The sequence below is a fragment of the Hyperolius riggenbachi genome, chromosome 7 (genome assembly GCF_040937935.1).
Source record: "Hyperolius riggenbachi isolate aHypRig1 chromosome 7, aHypRig1.pri, whole genome shotgun sequence".
Taxonomy (NCBI): domain Eukaryota; kingdom Metazoa; phylum Chordata; class Amphibia; order Anura; family Hyperoliidae; genus Hyperolius; species Hyperolius riggenbachi.
Genome location: NC_090652.1, coordinates 168,667,786 through 168,693,551, shown reverse-complemented (window position 1 = coordinate 168,693,551; position 25,766 = coordinate 168,667,786). Strand labels below are relative to the sequence as shown.

General features: G+C 41.7%; 1 protein-coding gene across 4 annotated transcripts in view; it reads left to right on the top strand.

Annotated features, from left to right (window-relative positions):
• Positions 1–25,766, top strand: part of MYO1B (myosin IB) — a 927,952-nt gene that overhangs the window by 854,255 nt on the left and 47,931 nt on the right. For all 4 annotated transcript variants that reach the window (XM_068244859.1, XM_068244861.1, XM_068244860.1 and 1 more), the window contains one exon: positions 20,475–20,581. In XM_068244859.1, the coding sequence (XP_068100960.1) occupies positions 20,475–20,581 (107 nt within the window). The remainder of the gene's footprint in view (positions 1–20,474; positions 20,582–25,766) is intronic.

Here is a 25,766-nt window from a genome sequence, read left to right as displayed (position 1 = left end):
GAGAACTTTGTACCACTGAGCAGCAGTCCAGTCGATTTCCTCCTAGCTCAGGTAAGATGATTATGACGTTGTCTATGGTTCGAGAGTGGCTTGACACAAGGACTGTGACAGTTATAGCCCATCAGAAACAAAAAACAAAAGACCGAGAGCCCAAATGGTGCGGTATTTCAAGACAATTGAAGCTGAATTAATTAGAAAAAATTATACTCACAAACACGGGTTGCCCCTAGGCAACCGCTCCATATGCCGGTGGGGAGAATTAGCACCTGACCCCACTCAGGTATAAGATGTCGCTCTCTGTAGAAAGAAAAATAGGAAAATTCCTTGCCACCATAGGTGGATTATGTGTTCAGGACAAGGTCCAGAGGCGCCAAAAAGAGTAAAAACAAAGCTAAGATTAAAAATTGGGGGGAGACGTACTCACCACCCATCCAACAGACCAAGAACCAATATAAAACACAATGTTCAGTCGAAAGATCAGCAATTTATTGGTGCGCCTAGGTGCTACGCGTTTCGCGGGATTATCCCGCTTCCTCAGGCAATCAAAACAGGAGCACAAGCTAAAAATACAAAACAATGATATACATAAATAACTGACCCCAAGTACCTGTGATGAATTAAACAGAAGTCGGCGCTTCACAGAAAAAAGTGCAAACAATAGTACAGGCATATAACAGCACAGGCATATACTTTGTATAATATCCATAAATAATCGATCGCTATGATTTATTTTGGTATCTATCTCTGCAGATGTTCAAGGGAAAAAGCCTCTAAAGCTGATGAAGATATGCTATAGACTACTATATTTAATGTCATAACCATCATGGCAATCACAACCCATTGTAAATTGACATCATATAATTGTGATAGTGTGTCAAATGTCAGACCAGGTCTGTAATGACATAGCCTGAAACAGAGTGGCCACAAGTTAAGTTAAATTATTAAAGTATAGTGCTCACATATTAATATAAAAAGGAGGATCAGGCATAGTGAGGATGAAATAATATAGTAGGAGGACTTACCAATTGGGGGTCTGGAACGAACTCAGCGCCTCAGTGAGGAAAGAGGCGAACTGAGCACTATAAATAGATTGAGTGAGCGGAGAACGGACGTGGGGGTGAGCGCGCATGCGCCAGACGGTGTGAGCGCCATTTTGGAAATGGTGAGGTATTGGCACGCTGTGTACCGCTCGTATGCGGCTTTTCATCAGTCAAGGCGTCAATTATGACGCATACAAGTACGGTATTAGTTATAGCCCATGTATCCAATATGTCTGTGTGTGGCGTCTCATGAAGCATAGACTTTTCACAATATTCTGATTTTCTGAAATGCTAAATTTGGAGTTTTCATTGTCTGTAAGCCATAATTGGCAAGATAAAAAGAAATACTCGCTTAACCACTTCAGGACCACAGTCTTTTCGCCCCTTAAGGACCAGAGCCTTTTTCTCCATTCAGACCACTGCAGCTTTCACGGTTTATTGCTCGGTCATACAACCTACCACCTACATGAATTTTACCTCCTTTTCTTGTCACTAATACAGCTTTCTTTTGCTGCTATTTGATTGCTGCTGCGAGTTTTAGTTTTTATTATATTCATCAAAAAAGACATGAATTTTGGCAAAAAAATGACTTTTTTAACTTGCTGTGCTGACATTTTTCAAATAAGGTAAAATTTCCTATACATTTGAGCGCGAAAGTTATTCTGCTACATGTCTTTGATAAAAAAAAAACCATTCAGTGTATATTTATTGGATTTGGTAAAAGTTATAGCGTTTACAAACTATGGTGCCAAAAGTGAATTTTCCCATTTTCAAGCATCTCTGACTTTTCTGCGCACCTGTCAGGTTTCATGAGGGGCTAAAATTCCAGGATAGTACAAATACCCCCCAAATGACCCCATTTTGGAAAGAAGACATCCCAAAGTATTCAGTGAGAGGCATGGTGAGTTCATAGAAGATTTTATTTTTTGTCACAAGTTAGCGGAAAATGACACTTTCTGACAAAAAAAAGAAAAAACAAAAGTTTCCATTTCTTCTAACTTGCGACAAAAAAAAATGAAATCTGCCACAGACTCACTATGCTCCTCTCTGAATACCTTGAAGTGTCTACTTTCCAAAATGGGGTCATTTGTGGGGTGTGTTCACTGTCCTGGCATTTTGGGGGGTGCCTAATTGTAAGCACCCCTGTAAAGCCTAAAGATGCTCATTGGACTTTTGGCCCCTTAGCGCAGTTAGGCTGCAAAAAAGTGCCACACATGTGGTATTGCCGTACTCAGGAGAAGTAGTATAATGTGTTTTGGGGTGTATTTTTACACATACCCATGCTGGGTGGGAGAAATATCTCCGTAAATGACAATTGTTTAATTTTTTTTTACACACAATTGTCTATTTATAGAGATATTTCTCCCACTCAGCATGGGTATGTGTAAAAATACACCCCAAAACACATTATACTACTTCTCCTGAGTACGGCGATACCACATGTGTGGCACTTTTTTGCACCCTAACTGCGCTAAGGGGCCCAAAGTTCAATGAGTACCTTTAGGATTTACAGGGGTGCTTACAATTAGGCACCCCCCAAAATGCCAGGACAGTTTAGGATTTCACAGGTCATTTTGAGAAATTTCGTTTCAAGACTACTCCTCACGGTTTAGGGCCCCTAAAATGCCAGGACAGTATAGGAACCCCACAAATTACCCCATTTTAGAAAGAAGACACCCCAAGGTATTCCGTTAGGAGGATGGTGAGTTCATAGAAGATTTTTTTTTTTTGTCACAAGTTAGCGGAAATTGATTTTAATTGTTTTTTTTCACAAAGTGTCATTTTCCGCTAACTTGTGACAAAAAATAAAAACTTCTATGAACTCACCATACTCCTAACGGAATACCTTGGGGTGTCTTCTTTCTAAAATGGGGTCATTTGTGGGGTTCCTATACTGCCCTGGCATTTTAGGGGCCCTAAACCGTGAGGAGTAGTCTTGAAACCAAATGTCGCAAAATGACCTGTGAAATCCTAAAGGTACTCATTGGACTTTGGGCCTCTTAGCGCACTTAGGGTGCAAAAAAGTGCCACACATGTGGTACCGCCGTACTCAGGAGAAGTAGTATAATGTGTTTTGGGGTGTATTTTTACACATACCTATGCTGGGTGGGAGAAATATCTCTGTAAATGACAATTGTTTGATTTTTTTTACACACAATTGTCCATTTACAGAGAGATTTCTCCCACCCAGCATGGGTATGTGTAAAAATACACCCCAAAACACAATATACTACTTCTTCTGAGTACGGCGATACCACATGTGTGACACTTTTTTGCAACCTAGGTGCGCTGAGGGGCCTAACGTCCTAAAAACAATACATATCAATTTCCGCTAACTTGTGACAAAAAATAAAATCTTCTATGAACTCATCATACACCTAACAGAATACCTTGGGTGTCTTCTTTCTAAAATGGGGTCACTTGTGGGGTTCCTATACTGCCCTGGCATTTTAGGGGCCCTAAACCGTGAGGAGTAGTCTTGAACCCAAATGTCTCAAAATGACCTGTGAAATCCTAAAGGTACTCATTGGACTTTGGGCCCCTTAGCACAGTTAGGCTGTGTCACACATGTGGTATCGCCGTACTCAGAAGAAGTAGTATAATGTGTTTTGTGGTGTATTTTTACATATAACCATGCTGGGTGGGAGAAATATCTCTGTAAATGACACATTTTTGATTTTTTTTTACACACAATTGTCCATTTACAGAGAGATTTCTCCCACCCAGCATGGGTATGTGTAAAAATACACCACAAAACACATTATACTACTTCTCCTGAGTATGGCGATACCACATGTGTGACACTTTTTTGCAGCCTAGGTGCGCTAAGGGGCCCAACGTCCTATTCACAGGTCATTTTGAGGCATTTGTTTTCTAGACTACTCCTCACGGTTTAGGGCCCCTAAAATGCCAGGGCAGTATAGGAACCCCACAAGTGACCCCATTTTAGAAATAAGACACCCCAAGGTATTCCGTTAGGGGTATGGTGAGTTCATAGAAGATTTTATTTTTTGTCACAAGTTAGTGAAAAATGACACTTTGTGAAAAAAACAATAAAAATCCAATTTCCGCTAACTTTTGACAAAAAATAAAATCTTCTATGAACTCATCATACACCTAACAGAATACCTTGGGGTGTCTTCTTTCTAAAATGGGGTCACTTGTGGGGTTCCTATACTGCCCTGGCATTTTACGGGCCCAAAACTGTGAGTAGTCTGGAAACCAAATTTCTCAAAATGACTGTTCAGGGGTATAAGCATCTGCAAATTTTGATGACAGGTGGTCTATGAGGGGGCAAATTTTGTGGAACCTTTCATAAGCAGGGTGGCCTCTTAGATGACAGGATGTTTTGGGCCTGATCTGATGGATAGGAGTGCTAGGGGGGTGACAGGAGGTGATTGATGGGTGTCTCAGGGGGCGGTTAGAGGGGAAAATAGATGCAATCAATGCACTGGGGAGGTGATCGGAAGGGGGTCTGAGGGGGATCTGAGGGTTTGGCCGAGTGATCAGGAGCCCACACAGGGCAAATTAGGGCCTGATCTGATGGGTAGGTGTGCTAGGGGGTGACAGGAGGTGATTGATGGGTGTCTCAAGGTGTGATTAGAGGGGGGAAATAGATGCAAGCAATGCACTAGCGAGGTGATCAGGGCTGGGGTCTGAGGACGTTCTGAGGTGTGGGCGGGTGATTGGGTGCCCGCAAGGGGCAGATTAGGGTCTAATCTGATGGGTAACCGTGACAGGTGGTGATAGGGGGTGATTGATGGGTAATTAGTGGGTGTTTAGAGGAGAGAAGAGATGTAAACACTGCACTTGGGAGGTGATCTGATGTCGGATCTGCGGGCGATCTATTGGTGTGGGTGGGTGATCAGATTGCCCGCAAGGGGCAGGTTAGGGGCTGATTGATGGGTGGCAGTGACAGGGGGTGATTGATATGTGGCAGTGACAGGGGGTGATTGATGGGTGGCAGTGACAGGGGGTGATTGATAGGTGATTGACAGGTGATCAGTGGGTTATTACGGGGAATAACAGATGTAAATATTGCACTGGCGAATTGATAAGGGGGGGTCTGAGGGCAATCTGAGCGTGTGGGCGGGTGATTGGGTGCCCGCAAGGGGCAGATTAGGGTCTAATCTGATGGGTAACAGTGACAGGTGGTGATAGGGGGTGATTGATGGGTAATTAGTGGGTGTTTAGAGGAGAGAAGAGAGGTAAACACTGCACTTGGGAGGTGATCTGATGTCGGATCTGCGGGCGATCTATTGGTGTGGGTGGGTGATCAGATTGCCCGCAAGGGGCAGGTTAGGGGCTGATTGATGGGTGGCAGTGACAGGGGGTGATTGATGGGTGGCAGTGACAGGGGGTGATTGATAGGTGATTGACAGGTGATCAGTGGGTTATTACAGGGAATAACAGATGTAAATATTGCACTGGCGAATTGATAAGGGGGGGGTCTGAGGGCAATCTGAGCGTGTGGGCGGGTGATTGGGTGCCCGCAAGGGGCAGATTAGGGTCTAATCTGATGGGTAACAGTGACAGGTGGTGATAGGGGGTGATTGATGGGTAATTAGTGGGTGTTTAGAGGAGAGAAGAGATGTATACACTGCACTTGGGAGGTGATCTGATGTCGGATCTGCGGGCGATCTATTGGTGTGGGTGGGTGATCAGATTGCCCGCAAGGGGCAGGTTAGGGGCTGATTGATGGGTGGCAGTGACAGGGGGTGATTGATAGGTGATTGACAGGTGATCAGTGGGTTATTACAGGGAATAACAGATGTAAATATTGCACTGGCGAATTGATAAGGGGGGGTCTGAGGGCAATCTGAGCGTGTGGGCGGGTGATTGGGTGCCCGCAAGGGGTAGATTAGGGTCTAATCTGATGGGTAACAGTGACAGGTGGTGATAGGGGGTGATTGATGGGTGATTGATGGGTAATTAGTGGGTGTTTAGAGGAGAGAATAGATGTAAACAATGGATTTGGGAGGTGATCTGATGTCGGATCTGCGGGCGATCTATTGGGGTGGGGGGGTGATCAGATTGCCCGCAAGGGGCAGGTTAGGGGCTGATTGATGGGTGGCAGTGACAGGGGGTGATTGACGGGTGATTGACAGGTGATTGACAGGTGATCAGGGGGGATAGATGCATATAGTACACGGGGGGGGGTCTGGGGAGAATCTGAGGGGTGGGGGGTGATCAGGAGGGGGCAGTGGGCAGGGGGGGGGGGATAAAAAAAAAATAGCGTTGACAGATAGTGACAGGGAGTGATTGATGGGTGATTAGGGGGGTGACTGGGTGCAAACAGTGGTCTGGGGGGTGGGCAGGGGGGGGTCTGAGGGGTGCTGTGGGCGATCAGGGGGCAGGGGGGGGGAAATCAGTGTGCTTGGGTGCAGACTAGGGTGGCTGCAGCCTGCCCTGGTGGTCCCTCGGACACTGGGACCACCAGGGCAGGAGGCAGCCAGTATAATAGGCTTTGTATACATTACAAAGCCTATTATACATATGTGCAGCGGCGATCCGGGTGCTAGTAACCCGCCGGCGCTTCCGAACGGCCGGCGGGTTACTACGAGCGGTGGGCGGAGCCAGTCCCCGGCGGCTGATCGCGTCACGAATGACGCGATCGCCGCATAGCCACTCCCGCAGCCGCCCCCGCCGATGGGCGTATTGCGGTCGTTTGGGCCCGGACTTTGCCGCCGCCCATCGGCTGGGGGCGGTCCTCAAGTGGTTAAAATATATTTATGTAATGAATCTAAAATATAAATGAGTTTCACTTTTCAAATTCAATCACTGAAATAAAATAACTTTTTAAAGATATTCTTATTTATTGAGATGTACTAATAAGTTGAAAAAAGCTTTCTTTGTAAAAGAAAAATCTCATTATGGTTTTTGTTTCCATGATTAAAGTGCACCTCCAACCAACTAGTAAGGATATTTTGGGTAAATGTTAGCATATATATGTGTGTATATGTGTATATATACTGTGTGTGTGTGTATATAAACAGGTATATATATATATATATATATATATATATATATATATATATATATATATACAGTATATATATATATATATATATATATATATACACAGTATATAGATATTCTGTGTGAGGTTCGCCCTGCCTTCTGTTCTTGTGGAGAAATATGAATCAAAAATTATATAGTTTCCACGGAATTAGAGTTGGAGCTAAATATCAGACACCTGTTGTGGGGACAAGTTGTGGGACTAGCACCATTGAATTCTCTCTAACTTCATGCTGTGTTTCTAAGACAAGAATGGAATGGAAATTTTATACAGTGGGACAGAACTAAAAAAAGATGCTTAGAGTCCCACTTTAATGGCATACTAATATAACAATAACTGAAGGAGGATTTGAAACCTTGGGGCCTTGTCTTAGTTTTTGTACATTTAAAAAGTGAACCTGTTACCTTTACAAAATAAAAGTATATATAATATATAGCCGTATTTTTCGGACTATAAGACGCTCCTGACCATGAGACGCACCTAGGTTTATAGGGCAAAAACAAGGGGGAAAAAAATATAAACTAAACCTGGTGCATTTATGGTGAAGGGGAATCTTGTGGATAATGTCCCCTTTGTACCTCATCTCCCCTTGTACCTCATGTCCTCCTGTGTCCTCCTCTGTCCCCCTTGTGTCCTCCTCTATACCCCTTTGTGTCCCCCTTGTATCCTCCTCTATGCCCCTTTGTGTCCCCCTGTGTCCTCCTCTGCATGGGAACAGTACAGGGAGTCCCCGACATTGCGGCGAGTTGGAGATTCATATTGGCAGGTGTTCACAAGTCAGGAACTCCCTGCATTTGGACTATAAGATGCAGCAACTTTTTCCCCCACTTTTGGGGGCGAAAAAGTGAGTCTTATAGTCCAAAAAATACAGTAACTATAACTAAAATTAAAAAAAAAAGTTACATGTTTACTCTAAATGTAGTTTTTTTGAAAGGGAAATAATGGGCTTGTTTTTGTATGAGCAGCAATATGTTATATTAATTTGTATGAAATTCTCTGTATTTTTTTGTTGTAAACCTAAACGTTTATACCACGGTTGGTGTGGCACGTTGTGACATGTAGTCCAAAGTTACCAATTCCTGAACATGTTTAGTATATAAAATTAGATTGTCATACAATGTTTGACTATAACACCAGATAGACTTGACACGTCTCTGAGCAGTCGTACTTTTTGGTGGTTCTTTTTTAATGCGAGAAGGAGTTAGACAGTGATGGGCTCAGTTTAGGGTCTTTTACTTTTCCAGCTGAAATTACCAAGCATCATTTTTTGCAATAGCGTATGGGGACCCTGCTTATCAATGTTAGTGCTTTCCTTTACCATCAAAATAAAACCTGTGACGTATAGCCTTTTACCAAACACATAAATTCAATATACAGTATAAAAGAAAGTTCGAGGGCGAGGCTGGAGCAGAGGGCTTGCCTGTGCCTCCCCGGCAATATCTATAAAGGACATGGGGCAGGGGAAAAAAACACAAAAAGAGCGCACTCAGAAAACTGATGATAAAAGGGAGACCAGCCGGTCGTAGACAGATCTCACCTGATGTGGTGGCTGATATGCCCTTATGGGTATTATCAGCTTGCAGGCTTTTGTCCCTCTCAGACCAGGGACCAGGTCAGAAGCAGGCTCTTTGTCCAAAGGGATTCTGTGGCTTGAAGCAGGATATCAGGAGCAGCTGTCTGGTTTGTAGCCGTTGGTGTCCCAGCACTGGCTGTAACACCAGAGCTGCAGGCACCTGTGGGCTGTATGAGACTCAATCCCTTAGCAGGGAGAGTCTCCTTCCTGAAAAGTTAGCAATCCACACACTGCTCTGTTCAGATACACCACAGCAGTGGCTGGGTGGTGAGCAGTAGCACTGAGGTGGCTGAAAGAAAGCACAGGAGACCCGTGCTGGAAGTAACTGATTCTTTAATTAATGTAACAAGTACAACTAGTTTCAGGAGGCCATTCCAACTTTCTTCAGGCAAACAGTTGCTACATTGTGATGATCCAATTTAATTGAAATTCAAAAATCAATTAGTTAAAGACGACCCAATCAGTGCGTGTATGTAAATGTAACCAGAGACCATGAGCCTCTGCTGTAGGTCAGGGTTTTCTCTCCCTAAGTGGGTTAAGAAAGTTAGTATTAGGCTATAAAAGGATTGAAAGCGAACATAATATTAGACTGCCACTAGGGGGCAGCCTCTGTGCTGATATTCAGATCAGGAGGCTGCAGTACCACCTCAAACCAACAGGTGGCACCACACTATTTTCTATCTGTAGGTGTAATATCATTTCAGCTCAACAGGTTATTTTACATTGTAAATTAATTTCCGAACAATAGAGGGTACTATAGCACACTCCTCTATTGGGGAAGTGGGGATTGCATGGTTAATAGTTTCCATAATCATATGCAAATTTGATATATTTATTTAAAAGGCTCATTAAGGATTTTTTTTTTTTTTTTTTTGGTGATTGAATTTGAGGCTGTTTGATATAAATATTTAGGACACAAGACCAACATTGTAAATTATCAATTGAGGATGTTAAAATAAAGAGCAATTTAAGTTTGCTTCAATTATATGGCATTGCACACCAAAAGGCGCACAAAAGATTTGTTAGCTAGCTGTTCAAAGGGGTATACTTAGAGTATCTGGATTTCAACTTATGGTGAGAAATTTTTATTTTTATTTTTCATAATTTAATAATCTCTAGATCTTATTACGCTGTTTGAATGTGGAGATTTTTTTCCGATTGGATCAAACCTCTATTATGTTTTATATTAGAACTTAATGACCCTGAAAGCCAAAAGCATAAAATATGCACATTTTTTTTTTCTCCTCCCTTCCTATAGAAACAAATGCAGTTTCCATTGTATTAATAAAAATCAACAACTATAAATATGGGGATAATGTCATATCAATTGGCTATAACATATAAATATGTATAAAAGGTACTAATACCGTGACATAAATATATAGATATTAATAACCATTACAAAATATGTATATTTCAAGAGGACAGATGTAAAAAATACATTGTGCAGTTCAATAAATAATGCTCTAAGGTGCAATTTTAATCATAGTTCTTTCTGTTTTAGTTCGCCATGGTTTCCAAGGCTATATTTAGACCATTAGGACTTAAAGTTTCCATTTGTAAAATCCAGAAAGTCTCTTTATTGCACAGTGCCCTAAACCTATTGAATTTATTTGTATCTAAAAACTGTTCCATAATGGTAATCCTTATTTGTCCAAAGTCTCTGTTGTGTACTTGGTCGAAATGTTTTGAGACACTATGTTTTGCGTATCCTTTTTGAATGTTCTCTCTATGCTTATTTATGCGCTTGTGAACCGGTTGTTTGGTGCCGCCTATATATTGTAGGCCGCACGGGCACTCTAACAGGTAAACTACATAGTTGCTTTTACATGTAAGGTATTGGTAAATAGGCCAAGTTTTGTTATTCACTCTGGAGTTAAAACTTTTTTGGTCTTTTTGTATGCTTTTGCAACATAAGCATTTCCTTTGGTTGCATGGGAAGTTTCCGAGTAGACTTTGGGAAGTGTTTTTGGTGGGGTGTGGTACTGGCATGTTTTTGAGTCTGCTGGGTGCTAAAATGTTACGAATTGTCTTTCCTCTTCTAAAAGTGATCTTGGGTTTGGATGGTAAAATAGTTTTTAAAATTGAGTCATTGAGTAAAAGATTCCAATGTTTCTCCAGTATAGATCTGCATTCCTTGTGTTGGCTTGAAAAATTAATTATGATGTTGAGATTTTTATTGTTACTGTTAGGGTCATTTTCATCACATTTTTGTTTAGGTAATAAACAATCCTCTTGTGTAAGGCTCATTGCTTTTAACCAAGCGTCGTTGATAATTTTGTTCGGGTACCTTTTGTGAAGGAATCTTTTCTTTAAAATCTCTGATTGTTCCTCAAAGTCCGTAGACTGTGTACAATTTCTTCTAATCCTTTTAAACTGGCCATAGGGTACGTTTTTTAGCCAAGGCTTGTAATGTTCGCTGGTGTAATTGAGGTAGCCATTACAGTCAGTTTTTAAAAAAAACGTTTTTGTAGCAATTTTATTTGTATTCTCTTCAATATAAATAGTTCAATCTAAAAAATGTATAGTTTTTGGGTGGATATTTGCTGTAAATGTAAGCCCAAATTGATTTTCATTTAAATAAGCTATATATTCTTGTAACTTTTCTTCTGGGCCTTGCCATATACAAATAATATCATCTATGAATCTTTTATGGAGGACCAGGTTCACACTGTATGGGTTGTTGGGTGACCAGACCAGTGTGTCTTCCAACCAGCCCATATACAGATTCGCAAAACTTGGTGCGAACCTGGTCCCCATAGCTGTACCCCTCATTTGCAAATAAATATCATCTAAAAATGTAAAATAGTTGGTCTTTAAAATAAAATCAATGGCTTCAATTATAAAATCTTTTTGGCTTTCAGGCATAAGGGGATCGCCATTTAAAAAGTAGGCTACCCCTTGCAGTCCCTTGTCTTGTGGAATATTGCTATATAGGGAACATACATCCAAAGTAGCCCATATATAGTTAGATTGCCATTCGATTTTTTTTCCAAAGTTGTTATAGTATGTGTAGTGTCTTTTAAATATGCTGGCAATGACTGTACAAATTTTTGGAGGTGAAGGTCTATGAGATGTGATAAATTACATGATATTGAGTGAATTCCTGAAATGATAGGGCGTCCTGGTGGATTTAATGGGTCTTTATGGATTTTTGGTAAATGATAAAAGAAAGGGGTTTGTGGTGTTTTGACTGTTAAATTTTTTTTTTCATCTTTGTTTAAAATGTTTTTTCTAAAAGCTTCCAATATGAGTGAGTTGTATTTGGTCAAAAATATATCGGTGGGGTCTTTAGCTAATTTCCTGTAGTAGTTGTCATCATTTAACCACTTCGCCCTATCTGGACGGATATATCCGTCCAGATGGGCACTGCTGCTGCAGCCGTGTGGTGCGCGCGATCGGGCGCGCACCCGCGCGCGCTCCTGCTGCCTCCCGCTGCCCCCCCGATCAGTGAATGGGAATATAATTCCCATTCACCGATCTAAGTCTCCGGCAGAAATGCCGACGCTTTCTCATCAGAGAGCGCGGTATTTCTGCCCCCAGGAAACATCACCTTCTTCTTATAGTTCCTAGATGCGAGATCGTTCGCATCTAGGAATTTTTTTAATGTGGCCATCTTGTGGCCAAATAGTAAACTGCACCCACATACCTAAATTAAATAAAAAAATACATTATATTACATCTAAAATTAGCTATTTACCTCCCAAACTAAAATTACCCAAATACATTTTTGTATTTAAAAAAAAATAAAAAAAATTACAATTAAAAATGCATAAATAGTTACCTAAGGGTCTGAACTTTTTAAATATACATGTCAAGAGAGTATCTTATTAATTTTTTTTAAAATTATAAGCTTATAAATAGTGATGGACGCAAATTGAAAAAAATGCACCTTTATTTCTAAATAAAATATCGGCGCCATAAATTGTGATAGGGACGTAATTTAAATGGTGTAATAAGCGGGACAAATGGGCACATAAAATGCATGGGTTTTAATTACTGTAGCATGTATTAATTTTAAACTATAATGGCCAAAAACTGAGGAATAATGATTTTTTTCCATTTCTATCTTAATCTTCCTGGTAAAATGCATTTACAGTAAAGTGGCTCTTAGCAAAATGTACTACCCAAAGAAAGCCTAATTAGTGGCGGAAAAAACAAGATATAGATCAATTAATTGTGATAAGTAACGATAAAGTTATTGGCGAATGAATGGGAGGTGAACATTGCTCGGATGCTTAAGATTTTCGACGCTGTAGGCTGAAGTGGTTAAAATGCGACGAGCCTCTTCTGTTTTAAGCTCCTCTGTTTTGCAGTACCACACCTCCCCCCTTGTCCGCTTCTCTAATAACAATGGTTTTATTGGCTTTAAAGTTTTTTAGTGCCAGTCTTTCTTGTCTACTTAGATTGGTTTTCAACAGGGGTTTTTCCTTTAGTTTATTAATATCTTTGGTAACCAGTGCAGCAAATGTTTCTACGAAATTTCCTCTATAGTTTGTGGGGTTAAAATTAGATTTCCAACGGCTACAAACCAGACAGCTGCTCCTGATATCCTGCTTCAAGCCACAGGATCCCTTTGGACAAAGAGCCTGCTTCTGACCTGGTCCCTGGTCTGAGAGGGACAAAAGCCTGCAAGCTGATAATACCCATAAGGGCATATCAGCCACCACATCAGGTGAGATCTGTCTACGACCGGCTGGTCTCCCTTTTATCATCAGTTTTCTGAGTGCGCTCTTTTTGTGTTTTTTTCCCCTACCCCATGTCCTTTATAGATTTCTCTGCCACTGCAAGTGGACCACACAGAGCAGCACCGACTTCCATCACCCAACACATCCTCTACATATAGAAGACTAATTTTATCCAGCTCGCTCCCCCTGTTCTCATTTCAGCACGGGGGTTATTTAAGTTTACCTATCTGTCTCCCCGGCAATATGCAGAATGATGCAAGCAAAAGCTGCAGGCACAACTCGCCTGTCAGTGTCGGAAAACACAGTATTTCTTCTCCACATCGCACAGTTCACTGTCTCCTCTCTGACGACATCTAGTTGTGCCTCTCATTACTGTGAGATATGTAGAAGTTCCTGGTGGTGCTGACAGGTGAGTTGTACCCTGGCACCGCTCTGCATGGGGGGAGGGGAGGAGAAGGCTACCTGGGAGCACATCTGGCTATCTATACTGGAGGGTTACCGAGTTACCTAATTGTGGGGGACACATCTAACTATACTGGGAGGGTTACCTAATCCTGGCAGGCACATCTGGGTATTTATACTGGGGGGACGCTACTTAACACTGGGTGGCACATCTGGCTATCTATCCCAGGGTAGAGGCTACCTAACACTGGAGGGCATGTCTCACTATTTCCGGGAGGAAGGCTACCTAATAGTGGATACACATCTTGCTTTCTATACTGGGGGGACCTACCTAATACTGGGGACACGTCTGGATAGATAAACTGGGAAGGGGTCTTCCTAATCAGCACAATTTATTTTCTTTTGGGGGAGCACACTTGTCTCATCCTTGCTCTATTCTATTGCTCTGATTTCTCTACCAGCAGAACCGAGGTGAACAATTAAAAGGAACCCAAGATGTGAGACCTATGAAAGCTTCCATATTTATTTCCTTAAAAGCGATACCAGTCACCTGGCAGTCCTGTTGATCTTTTATGTCAGTAGGGTCTAAATCTCACACCTGAAACAAGCATGCAGGTAATCTTGTCAGATTTGTTATAGTCATCTGCTCTGCATGTTTGTTCAGGGTCTATAGCTTAAAGTATTAAACGCATAGGATCAGCAGGGCAGCCAGGCAATGTGCTTTGTTTCAATGGAAACAAACATGTCCGTTTCTATATGCCTCTCACCTCGGGATCCCTTTGAAGTCGGATTGTCAGCCATAAAATCAAATTCCCACTGCTTCTTTGTGTTTATTATGCAGCATGCCACCTGACCCTGCATTGCAAGCACTCAAATCTAATCAGAAATGTTTCTACTGTAATAAATCTATTTGGCTCTATCTGGCTCTATTTGGTACATTGCCAACAAGAAGGAAGCTTGTCATCACTCCTTCCACATTTTTGCTCCTCACTGATTGGCTGAGGGCAATTCAGTGAGCTGCTGAAATATGATCTATGCAGTCCTTACATGAGTTTACAAAACAAGTTAGATATGACAGTGAAGTTTCTAGGAGTAGTTGCAATGGATAACTCCTACAGTACCTAATATTCAATTCAGGACAAGATTATGTGTGTCTAATAAGCAAGCCAGGTTCTACATCCAGCGCATGTCAAGAGGAAGGACAATGTCAATGTCCCATACGCTGGAGAGACTATAACCACTCCAACTTGTATGCGTACAAAATTACCACACCACGCTGTGGTGGCCACTCTGTATTCAAATCATGCAGTCACTAGCATAAACCAATTAAATCAGAGGTGGTATCAACAGAACCATGCTGCTCAGCCGCAACTTGCAATTATACACCAATTACCACCTACCTGCATACACTGCTAGATCAATAACTTTCGCCACCGGATGGAAATCCAGAGTTGTCCCCGTCCTCAGCTTGGTCACCTGACGTGCAGTCCAACTGAAGTTGCGTCGCGCAGCACTCACTTAGGTCTTTGCGCTGTCTGCTTCACCAATTAATCTCCTCACAGACCTCAGTTAGCAGACCGAACACTGTTATAGGAATGAGAGTAAAGATAATGCAGACTGCGCCTGAATTTATGTGATTTATGAGGGATTGAAGAGTGCAGGGGGACCTTAGGGGGGTTTGGGATAGCAACAGAGGCTGGGCTGTATAGGCAGATCCAGCCTCTGTATGCAGATAATATTCTTCAAACCCACCTCGGGTTCTCTTTAACAAACGAGATAGGCCCTGTAGGTTCGTTCTTAACCTGAATCTGTTCTTAAGTCGGAACATTGTGCCATCTCTGTCCCCTGTACCTCCTCTGTGCCTCCAGTGTCCCCTCTGCGTCACATCTGCCCCCTGTAACTGCTTATACACGTTTAAAGCCACTTTTTCTTTGAATTTTTTTAAATCTATTTTCCCAAATTTTTTTTACTTTTTCCCGTGGAAACACAGAATTCATGCGTTTCGTATCGACGGGTCTGGCATTCAGAAGTCGGGGACTACCTGTATTTATCTACTATATGTGTTTTTCTTGGGATAGTATGGCCATCCCTGATGCTTTAAAAGGGAATGTTCGAGGATTACAAAAAATATATATATATATATATACTTACCCGGGGCTTCCACCAGGCCCTGGCAGTGGTCCTGTGCCCTCGCCGCAGCTCCGGCATCCCGGGATCCCCTCCGTTGGAGATGCCGACCTCGCCAGGTCGGCATCTACTATTGTGCCTGCGCGAGTCCCGCTGGTGAACACACTCATGTGGTATGAAGCATACTGCGCAAAAGTATTGCGTCTGCGCAGACACTCCAGACCACGTGAGCGCGGTTACCAGCGGGGCTCGCGCAGGCACGGTAGATGCCGACCTAGCTAGGTCGGCATCTCCAGTGGAAGGGATCCCGGGACACCTGAGCTGCGGAGAGGGCACAGGACAGCTGCCAGGGGTTGGAGGAAGCCCTGGGTAAGTAGATCTTTTTTATTTTGTAATCCTCTGACATTTCCTTTAAGGAATGCAAACGACTCAGAATTTTTAAATGTTTGTGCCTACCCAGACTGAGCTACCTAGGTCAAAAGAATGCAATAAACTGCAGAACAGAGTAAAAATAACTAGAAATCAAGGAGAACATAGTGAGCACCATAGCTGGAGTGTCAGAATAACTCAAAGGCAGCTTTAAAATGGTGGTGTACCTCTAACATGCGTTAAAATAGCATACGTTGGGACCCTGATCAGTAATGCAGTATATTTGCATTTCTTATTTTTGTCCCATTTTAGGATATAAACAAAAAATCATTGCAGTGTGCAAGAGCAAAGCCCATCTGTCTGGATACAATATTGAATGGTTGAATGATATCCAAACCATTACTCCTGGTATCCAAACTGTTCCTAGAGATATATAAAGTATGATATTGTGCTGTCTTTTCTCCCTCAGTAGTTCACTCTACTTTAGAGAATGGGAAAAGCTGTAATCTCTCTTGGTTGTTTTGTAACCTTTTTACTTTCATTGAAGCTGGTAGTGGATTTATTGATTCACAAGTAAGACAGCTGCTCCTGGCCTCCCTACATTCAAACAGCACAGAGAGAAGAGACAGAAAAGAAACCATTTATATTTCCCTATGGACAGTGTCGATGGATCTGATATAACATAATGGACAACATACAATGTACCGTATGTATACCTGGCATGGAGATGGAATCTGCTTTGGACATGGATGTTCTTCTCTGGTACTATCTTAAAATGGAGCACAACTTAAGGACTACTGTAGGGGGTAGGCGTGAAAAAGAGTTGAACTTACCTGGGGCTTCTAACGGTCCCCTGTAGATGTCCTGTGCCCGCGCAGCCAGTCACCGATGCTCGGGTCCCCGCCTCTGGTTCACTTCCAGAATTTGCTACTTTAAAGTCGGAAAACCACTGCGCTGCCCGGCCGCGTCCTCCATCACTCACTTCGCAGTAGACTCCTGGTGATGTCAGCAGGAGCGAAAACGTGGCTGCGCAGACGCAGTGGTTATCCGCCGTTAAAGTGGCAAATTTCGGAAGTGAGGCGGGGACCCGAGCATCGGTGACTGGCTGCGCGTGCACAGGACGTCTGCGGGGGAACATTAGAAGCCCCAGGTAAGTTAAACTCTTTTTTTTCCCCCACCCCACTACAGTATTCCTTTAGTAATGCACATATTGTGCATTATGAATCATGGCCAAATTTTAAGTTAAGTATAAGTACATCACTCACCACTTTTTTTAAACCTCATATAACTGCTTTTTGTACACCTCATATCTCTTTTTTCTGGAAACACCATACAATCTTGATTGTACAACCTTACCACATTTAAGTAACCAACTGATTGAAAATACTTTTAAAAGATTGTTTTGATAAACTGACATACTACATACAAAATGGTGGGATTATAGAACTAAGTGGTATGATGCAGGGAAAGCAAACTTTTTTTTTGTTGTAGTTCTTATTGTTCTGTACTATTGCCGAAAGCAGACTGGATTGGAATTCCGAAAGGGGTGGGCTCCAAAGTGTAGTTTTACTCAGGGTGTTGTGAAAGCTAAGGCCAGCTCTGTATATTATTCACATGTATACATGTATATCTCTGTATACACACACATTTGAGTCCTGGTTTTGACGGTTGGGAAAGAAATTCCTTTATACAGGAAATGGGAAAATTCCATCGATGTGGTAATTATAAACTTCCTGTCTGGCTTTGCAGCTGTGAACATGTGTAATTAATGTCACTTTAAAAAAATAAGCTAGCCGTCTTCTCTACAACTATAATTATACATTTTTGTTCACAAATGAAACATTATTTAATACGCAAATAGTGGAAATCCTGTCACAAGCAGGGATTTACTAATGTATGCTATTTAGTTGCAAAATTCTACATCAGATTGTTCAGGGATAGTCACTGTGTTAGATGAAAAACTGTGTATGACTCACTTTCTTAAATTCTGTATGGACAAAACATAAATTGTTTTTCTCCCTTCCCTGCCTGATTTAATGATTAACATTGATAATGCACCAGTAATACTAGTTCCTCAAGCTTTTTATTTGGTTGCTTGGCTGCAACATTTCGTTCTGCATTTTTATTCAGATTTCATCAATGATATAACAATAACCATGACAAATTCTGGGTGGTCTGTTACGAAAAACTGGGGTGAAAGGCGTTCACTGTGATTTTCCTATGCTCATGCATGCCATACTTTTAAATCTCTGCCCATGTTCTGTATGCACTGTACAATGCCTTATCAACTCAGGGCCAGGGAAGTTGTCATGGTTCGAGTGTTGTGTGAGGGCCTCATCAAAATTTTGCTATAGGACCCCAAATGTTCAATTGTTACTACCAAAATGTTCAATTGTTACTATTTTGCTATAGGACCCCAAAATGTTAAATTGTTACTAAACATCAAAATGAAATGGTCCTGTCACATGGAATAGTATATGATTTAATTATAACAGATATTTGCAAATGTACCTGTAATGTTCAACTTAAAAATGAATGGAGAATGTTTTTACATAAAGAAAAATTAAATTATATGGATATGTTGTACACACTATGTTTAATAGTGCCTGTAGTGTGCACTAGACATTCTGTGAAAGGGGGCAGGAGCATTAACCCTTTCCTTCCATCAGTGGACAGTCTCTCCTGATGTCAGACTATGCCGCTGCTGCCACTGAAGGGTATATAATAAATATTATCCAACAGGCAGGCTAAGTCTGACACTTTAATTACCGCTGGCACCCCACTGCGCTGCTTCTCCATCTAATGTACATATTATGTGGGTGCATTTGGGCTTCCCCTGCATGCACCGCTATCAGACTTAGTCTGACATGGCATCGGGGTAATGATGTATTAGGCTGGCACATGTGCATTGCCGGGCAGCGCTAGAGTGCACGCACGGTGGCAGCTCCGCGCAACCCCCCCACTAGTGCAAGGAAATAGACCCCACTGGCACCCAGCAGCACCTTTTTTAGATATTTTATTTACTTTGAACACCTTCTGGTATTTTAAGTACCTTATATCTACCTCCTTTCAAAGGTTTAGATTTTGGAGAGTGACTGGCATCACAGAATACCCACAGACCCGAGTGGGGATAGACACAAACTTTGTGCACTTACAGTGGTTGATAACTTGGGCAACCAGGTTTTGTGAGTGCCCTTTCTACTTGCCCTTCTTGACCCAGTGTGCATCAATTACTCACTATATAGTGGCTGAATAGTGTACTGGTTAAAGTGGACCTGAACTCTTGCACAGGACATACGGAAAACATAACAGAAATACACCCTGTATGTATTTAAAGAGTTTAGCCTGTGTAATTCCCACTCATTTGTGCCTAATCACTAGTTGTAATTTGAGGTCCCCCCGTGTCACATGGCTGCCTATAGCAGATAAGCCCATTTAAAAGTACAGGCTGTAAACAATATGCCTGCTTCCATGAATCAGGAAGTAGAAACTGTGCAGATTTATTTTAGGTTTTGTACCAGCTGTAACAAAGAAAATGTTTTTTTTTTAAAGATTATTATGCTGTTGTGTATCTTTTAGAGTGGGATTCTGAGTTCAGGTCCACTTTAAGGGCTGTGACTTTGACATGGGAGACCAGGGTTTGAATCCTGGCTAGGGTCAGTAAGAAGTCCTTGGTCAAGACTTCCGAACACTGCAGGGTGGCCCCTTCAGTGCACCCTTAGTGGCTGCAGCTGTTGAGCGCTTTGAGTCCAATAGGAGAAAAGCACTATACAAATGTTAGGATTATTTTTTTTTATTATATTGTGTCCTTGTGTGTTTTTTTCCTTCTTGATGGTTATTGGTAACCTATGGTCTACTATAATGCTTTCCTTTCAGAAATGTAAATGTAAAGCAAATATTAGAAGGTTATTGGTAACCTATGGTCTACTATAATGATTGCCTTTTAGAAATTCAAATGTAAAGCAAATATTGGGACAATATTGCAGGAACTTTTTTATTTTAAATTACTGTATGAAAATAACTGCAAATTGCTTAATTCTTTAATTTTAAACTGAGCACCAGAAAACATGGCCTCTAAGTTCTGCAAATAAGTGACAGACAGGCAAGAATACAAAGAAAGCACTAGTTGTATAGTATTAGTGCCCTCAAAAAAAAATTACATATTTGATCATTGTTCTGTGGTGAGCAGCTAATTAGTGTTAATACTGGTTGATTACAAGCTGTGAAGAAAAACTTTATTTTCTTTTATTTTGTAGTGTAAAAAGTATAGGGATCAGTTCACTGAACAGAAAAAGTTCACGTATGATGAGAAACTCGAAGCCAGTAAACTCTTCAAGGACAAGAAATCTCTATATCCTGCCAGGTATGCATACTTTCGTTAGCAAAACCAAAGGTGATCAAGTATGTTCTCCCTGTGTCTGCATGGGTTTCCTCTGGGCATTCTGGTTCCCTGCCACATCCCCAAAATTTACAGATAAGTTAATTGGTTACCCCTAAAATTGGAGACAACAATGGACATATGACTATGGTAAAGTCAGTAACCCTTTTGTTTATTGCTCGGTCATACAACTGACTATTTAAATGAATTTTACCTCCTTTTCTTGTCACTAATACAGCTTTCTTTTGGTGCTATTTAATTGCTGCTGTGATTTTTAGTTTTTATTATATTCATCAAAAAAGACATGAATTTTGTCAAAAAAATGTTTTTTTTTAACTTTCTGTGCTGACATTTTTCAAGTAAAGTAAAATTTGTATATACATTTGTCTAAATTTATTGTGCTACATGTCTTTGATCAATAAATAGACACTTATTGGATTTTTTTTGTTTGGGTAAAAGTTATAGCGTTTACAAACTATGGTGCAAAAAGTGAATTTCCCCAGTTTGAAGCATCTCTGACTTCTCTGAGCACCTGTCATGTTTCATGAGGTGCTAGAATTCCAGGATAGTATAAATACCCCCCAAATGGCCCCTATTTTGGAAAGAAGACATCCCAAAGTATTCACTAAGAGGCATAATGAGTTCATAGAAGATTTAATTTTTTTGTTACAAGTTAGCGGAAAATGACACTTTGTGCCAAAAAAAAAAAAAAAACCTAAAAAAAAGTTTCCATTTCTGCTAACTTGTGACAAAAAAAATGAAATCTGCCATGAACTCACCATGCCCCTCTCTGAAAACTTTTGGGTGTCTACTTTCCAAAATGGGGTCATTTGTGGGGTGTGTTTACTGTCCTGGCATTTTGGGGGTGCTAAATTGTAAGCACCCCTGTAAAGCCTAAAGGTGCTCATAGGACTTTGGGCCCCTTAGCGCACCTAGACTGCAAATAAGTGTCACACATGTGGAATCGCCATACTCAGGAGAAATAGTATAATGTGTTTTGGGGTGTATTTTTACACATACCCATGCTGGGTGGGAGAAATATCTCTGTAAATGAGAATTTTTTTTATTTTTTTTACACACAATTGTCCATTTACAGAGATATTTCTCCCACCCAGCATGGGTATGTGTAAAAATACACCCAAAAACACATTATACTACTTCTCCTGAGTACAGCGATACCACATGTGTGACACTTTTTTGCAGCCTAGGTGCTCTAAGGGGCCCAAAGTCCTATGAGTACCTTTAGCATTTCACAGGTCATTTTGAGGCATTTGATTTCCAGACTACTCCTCACGGTTTAGGGCCCCTAAAATGCCAGGGCAGTATAGGAACAACCCCACAAGTGACCCCATTTCAGAAAGACGACGCCTCAAGGTATTCCATTAGGAGTATGGTGAGTTCATAGAAGATTTTATTTTTTGTCAAAAGTTAGCAGAAATTGATTTTTATTGTTGTATTTTTTCACAAAGTGTCATTTTCCACTAACTTGTGACAAAAAATAAAATCTTCTATGAACTCATCATACACCTAACAGAATACCTTGGGGTGTCTTCTTTCTAAAATGGGGTCACTTGTGGGGTTCCTACACTGCCCTGGCATTTTAGGGGCCCTAAACTGTGAGGAGGAGTCTAGAAACCAAATGCCTCAAAATGACCTGTAAAATCCTAAAGGTACTGATAGGACGTTGGGCCCCTTAGCACACCTAGGCTGCAAAAAAGTGTCACACATGTGGTATCGCCGTACTCAGGAGAAGTAGTATAATGTGTTTTGGGGTGTATTTTTACACATACCCATGCTGAGTGGGAGAAATATCTCTGTAAATGTGATTTTTTTAGATTTTTTTTACACACAATTGTCCATTTACAGAGATATTTCTCCCACCCAGCATGGGTATGTGTAAAAATACATCCCAAAACACATTATACTACGTCTCCTGAGTAGTGTTGGGCGAACACCTGGATGTTCGGGTTCGGGAAAGTTCGCCGAACATGGCCGCGATGTTCGGCATGTTCGGGCCGAACTCCCCGAACATACGGTACTACTGCTGAACCGCCCGCTGCCCGGCCTCCCTCAATGCGTCACTCTCCGGACTCCTCCTCCTCAGTCACTCACTTCACAGTGCCGCCCACTGCCAGCCACCCACTACCACCGGTACTGTTTTACTTCCTTAAACTTTTGTATGGGGAAGCGGGCAGAGGGGGGAGCGCTAGCGGAGGGGGTGGGGGGAATTTCCGACCCCCCCCCGCGATCGGGGCATGCTCCCCCCTTATGCCTGCGACCCCATAGGGGGGCAGTATTCTGTCGAACAGGGCCCTGTTCGGCCGAACAGGGGCCCTGTTCGGCTGGCCATTCAGCAGTTCGGGCGAACCCCGAACAGTTTGGCCGAACACCACCAGGTGTTCGGCCGAACTCGAACATCACCCGAACAGGGTGATGTTCTGCAGAACCCGAACAGTGGCGAACACTGTTCGCCCAACACTACTCCTGAGTACGGCGATACCACGTGTAACACTTTTTTGCAGCCAAGGTGCGCTAAGGGGCCCAAAGTCCTATGAGTACCTTTAGGATTTCACAGGTCATTTTGAGACATTTGATTTCCAGACTACTCCTCACGGTTTAGTGGCCCTAAAATGCCAGGGCAGTTTAGGAACCCCACAAGTGACCCCATTTTAGAAAGACAACATCCCAAGGTATTCCGTTAGGAGTATGGTGAGTTCATAGAAGATTTTATCATTTGTCACAAGTTAGCGGAAATTGATTTTTATAGTTTTTTTTTCACAAAGTGTCATTTTCCACTAACTTGTGACAAAAAATAAAATCTTCTATGAACTCATCATACACCTAACGGAATACCTTGGGGTGTCTTCTTTCTAAAATGGGGTCACTTGTGGGCAGGGCCAGTTCAAGTAACAATTGGGCCCTAGGGCAAAATTAGCCTGGGGGCCCCCAACAGATACCCCCGACCAAGAAGCATCATTAGAGGCCCTTTGTTGCAGCCAAATTTCCCTCCTGGGCCCCTGAGCTGGCTGCTGACCCTCCCCCAATCACCTTCCAACTTAACAGACTCTGCAGAGTCCCTGGGGAACAACAGCTAAGATGGGGGAGGGACACCTTGGGGGCCCCTACAGGCTCTGGGGTCCTGGGGCAATTGCCTATGTTTTCCTATGGTAGCTCCGGCCCTGCTTGTGGGGTTCCTATACTGCCCTGGCATTTTAGGGGCCCAAAACTGTGAGGAGTAGTCGGGAAACCAAATGCCTGAAATGACTGTTCAGGGGTATAGGTATCTGCAAATTTTTATGACAGGTGGTCTATGAGGGGCCGAATTGTGTGGAACCGGTCATAAGCAGGGTGGCCTCTTAGATGACATGTTGTATTGGCACTGAAGTGCAGGACGTTCTCAAATCGTGACCTGGACATGGCAGCAGAGAACATGGGCATGTGATGGATTGGGTCGGATCAGCTAAAAATAGCGCTAATAGATTTGGGCGCGGCTATATTTCTAATGTTAATTATCGTTTTTGTAAATTTACACTCAATTTTGCATATGTTTGGGCGCAAGTGCCTAAAATCGATATTTTACGTAAATCGATAAAGTAAACTCGGTAATATTCCTAATTTTGTTGGGAAATCGGTAATATCGGTAATTTAAAGTTTATGATAATATATCAGAACGAATATCATAACACTAAATAAAGAAAAAGATGTCAGTCATAACGATAACTTAAAAAGTCTTTTGGTGTAATAACGATAAATGAACATGTTTAACCACTTTACCCCCGCGCGTACGTATTTCTCCGCCCCTTTTTCCATCCTTTAAAAACCAGGGACGGAGAAACACGTACTTTCCGCGTTCCCGACGCTGTCCGCGCTCCCGCTCGTAAACACGCCGCCCGCCGCTAGTAAAACCGCCGCCGCCCGCTCGCCCGGAGATCAATGAACGGGAAAATCCATTCCCGTTCGTTGATCTAAGCCCCACAATGACCCGCTGCTCTCCTATGGGCAGCGCGATCATTGTGAGAAGAAACTCACGTGTCCAGCCTCCTTATTCTTCCTCCAAGCTTCCGGAAGGAGGCTTGGAGGTCGCAATAAAGCAAAAAGTTACTGTGGCCATCTTGTGGCCAAATAGTAAACTACACCCTACACATTTTTCACATACAAATAAATGACTTTTACACAAAAAATTAACTCATTACCTCCCACACTCCCCATTTTTTTTTTTTTTGTAATTAAAAAAAAATTCAAAAATTTACAATTAAAAAAAATACATAATTAGTTACCTTAGGGACTGAACTTTTTAAATATTTAAGTCAAGAAGGTATAACACTGTTACTTTATAAACTATGGGCTTGTAATTAGGGATGGACGCAAAACTGAAAAAAATGCACCTTTATTTCCAAATGAAATATTGGCGCCAAACATTGTGATAGGGACATAATTTAAACGGTTTTATAACCGGGACAAAAGGGCACATAAATTTCATGGGTTTTAATTACAGTAGCATGCATTATTTAAAAACTATAATGGCCGAAAACTGAAAAATAATTTTTTTTTCCCCACATTTTTCCTATTTTCCCATTAAAACACATTTAGAAAAAAATAATTCTTGGCATAATGTCCCACCTAAAGAGAGCCTAATTGGTGGCGGAAAAAACAAGATATAGTTCATTTCATTGCGATAAGTAATGATAAAGTTATAGACGAATGAATGGAAGGAGCGCTGAAAGGTGAAAATTGCTCTGGTGGTCAGGGGGTAAAACCCCTCAGTGGTGAAGTGGTTAATGATGGAATGTAAGCAAATTCTGTCCAAATACATATAATTTTGTAATTACGAAAATATAACATTCACTGTACAGATGTAATAACGATATCTGACATTTCTATTTACGATAATATATGAAGTATTTACGATAATTTATGTTTAGACACCACCAGGAGGGTGGTTAGGGTTACGCACCACCAGGTGAGTTTTAGGGTTAGGCACCACCAGGGGGTGGTTAGGGTTAGGCACCACCAAGGGAGGGTTCTGTGTGAGAGTAGGGTTGGGTTAAGCTGTGTTGTTGAATTACATTACGATATTTAACGTTATTATATTTTCGTTTTCATCTCACATCTGTTTTATACCTGTAATAATATTAATCAAAATTATCGATTTTACATTACAAATACCGTT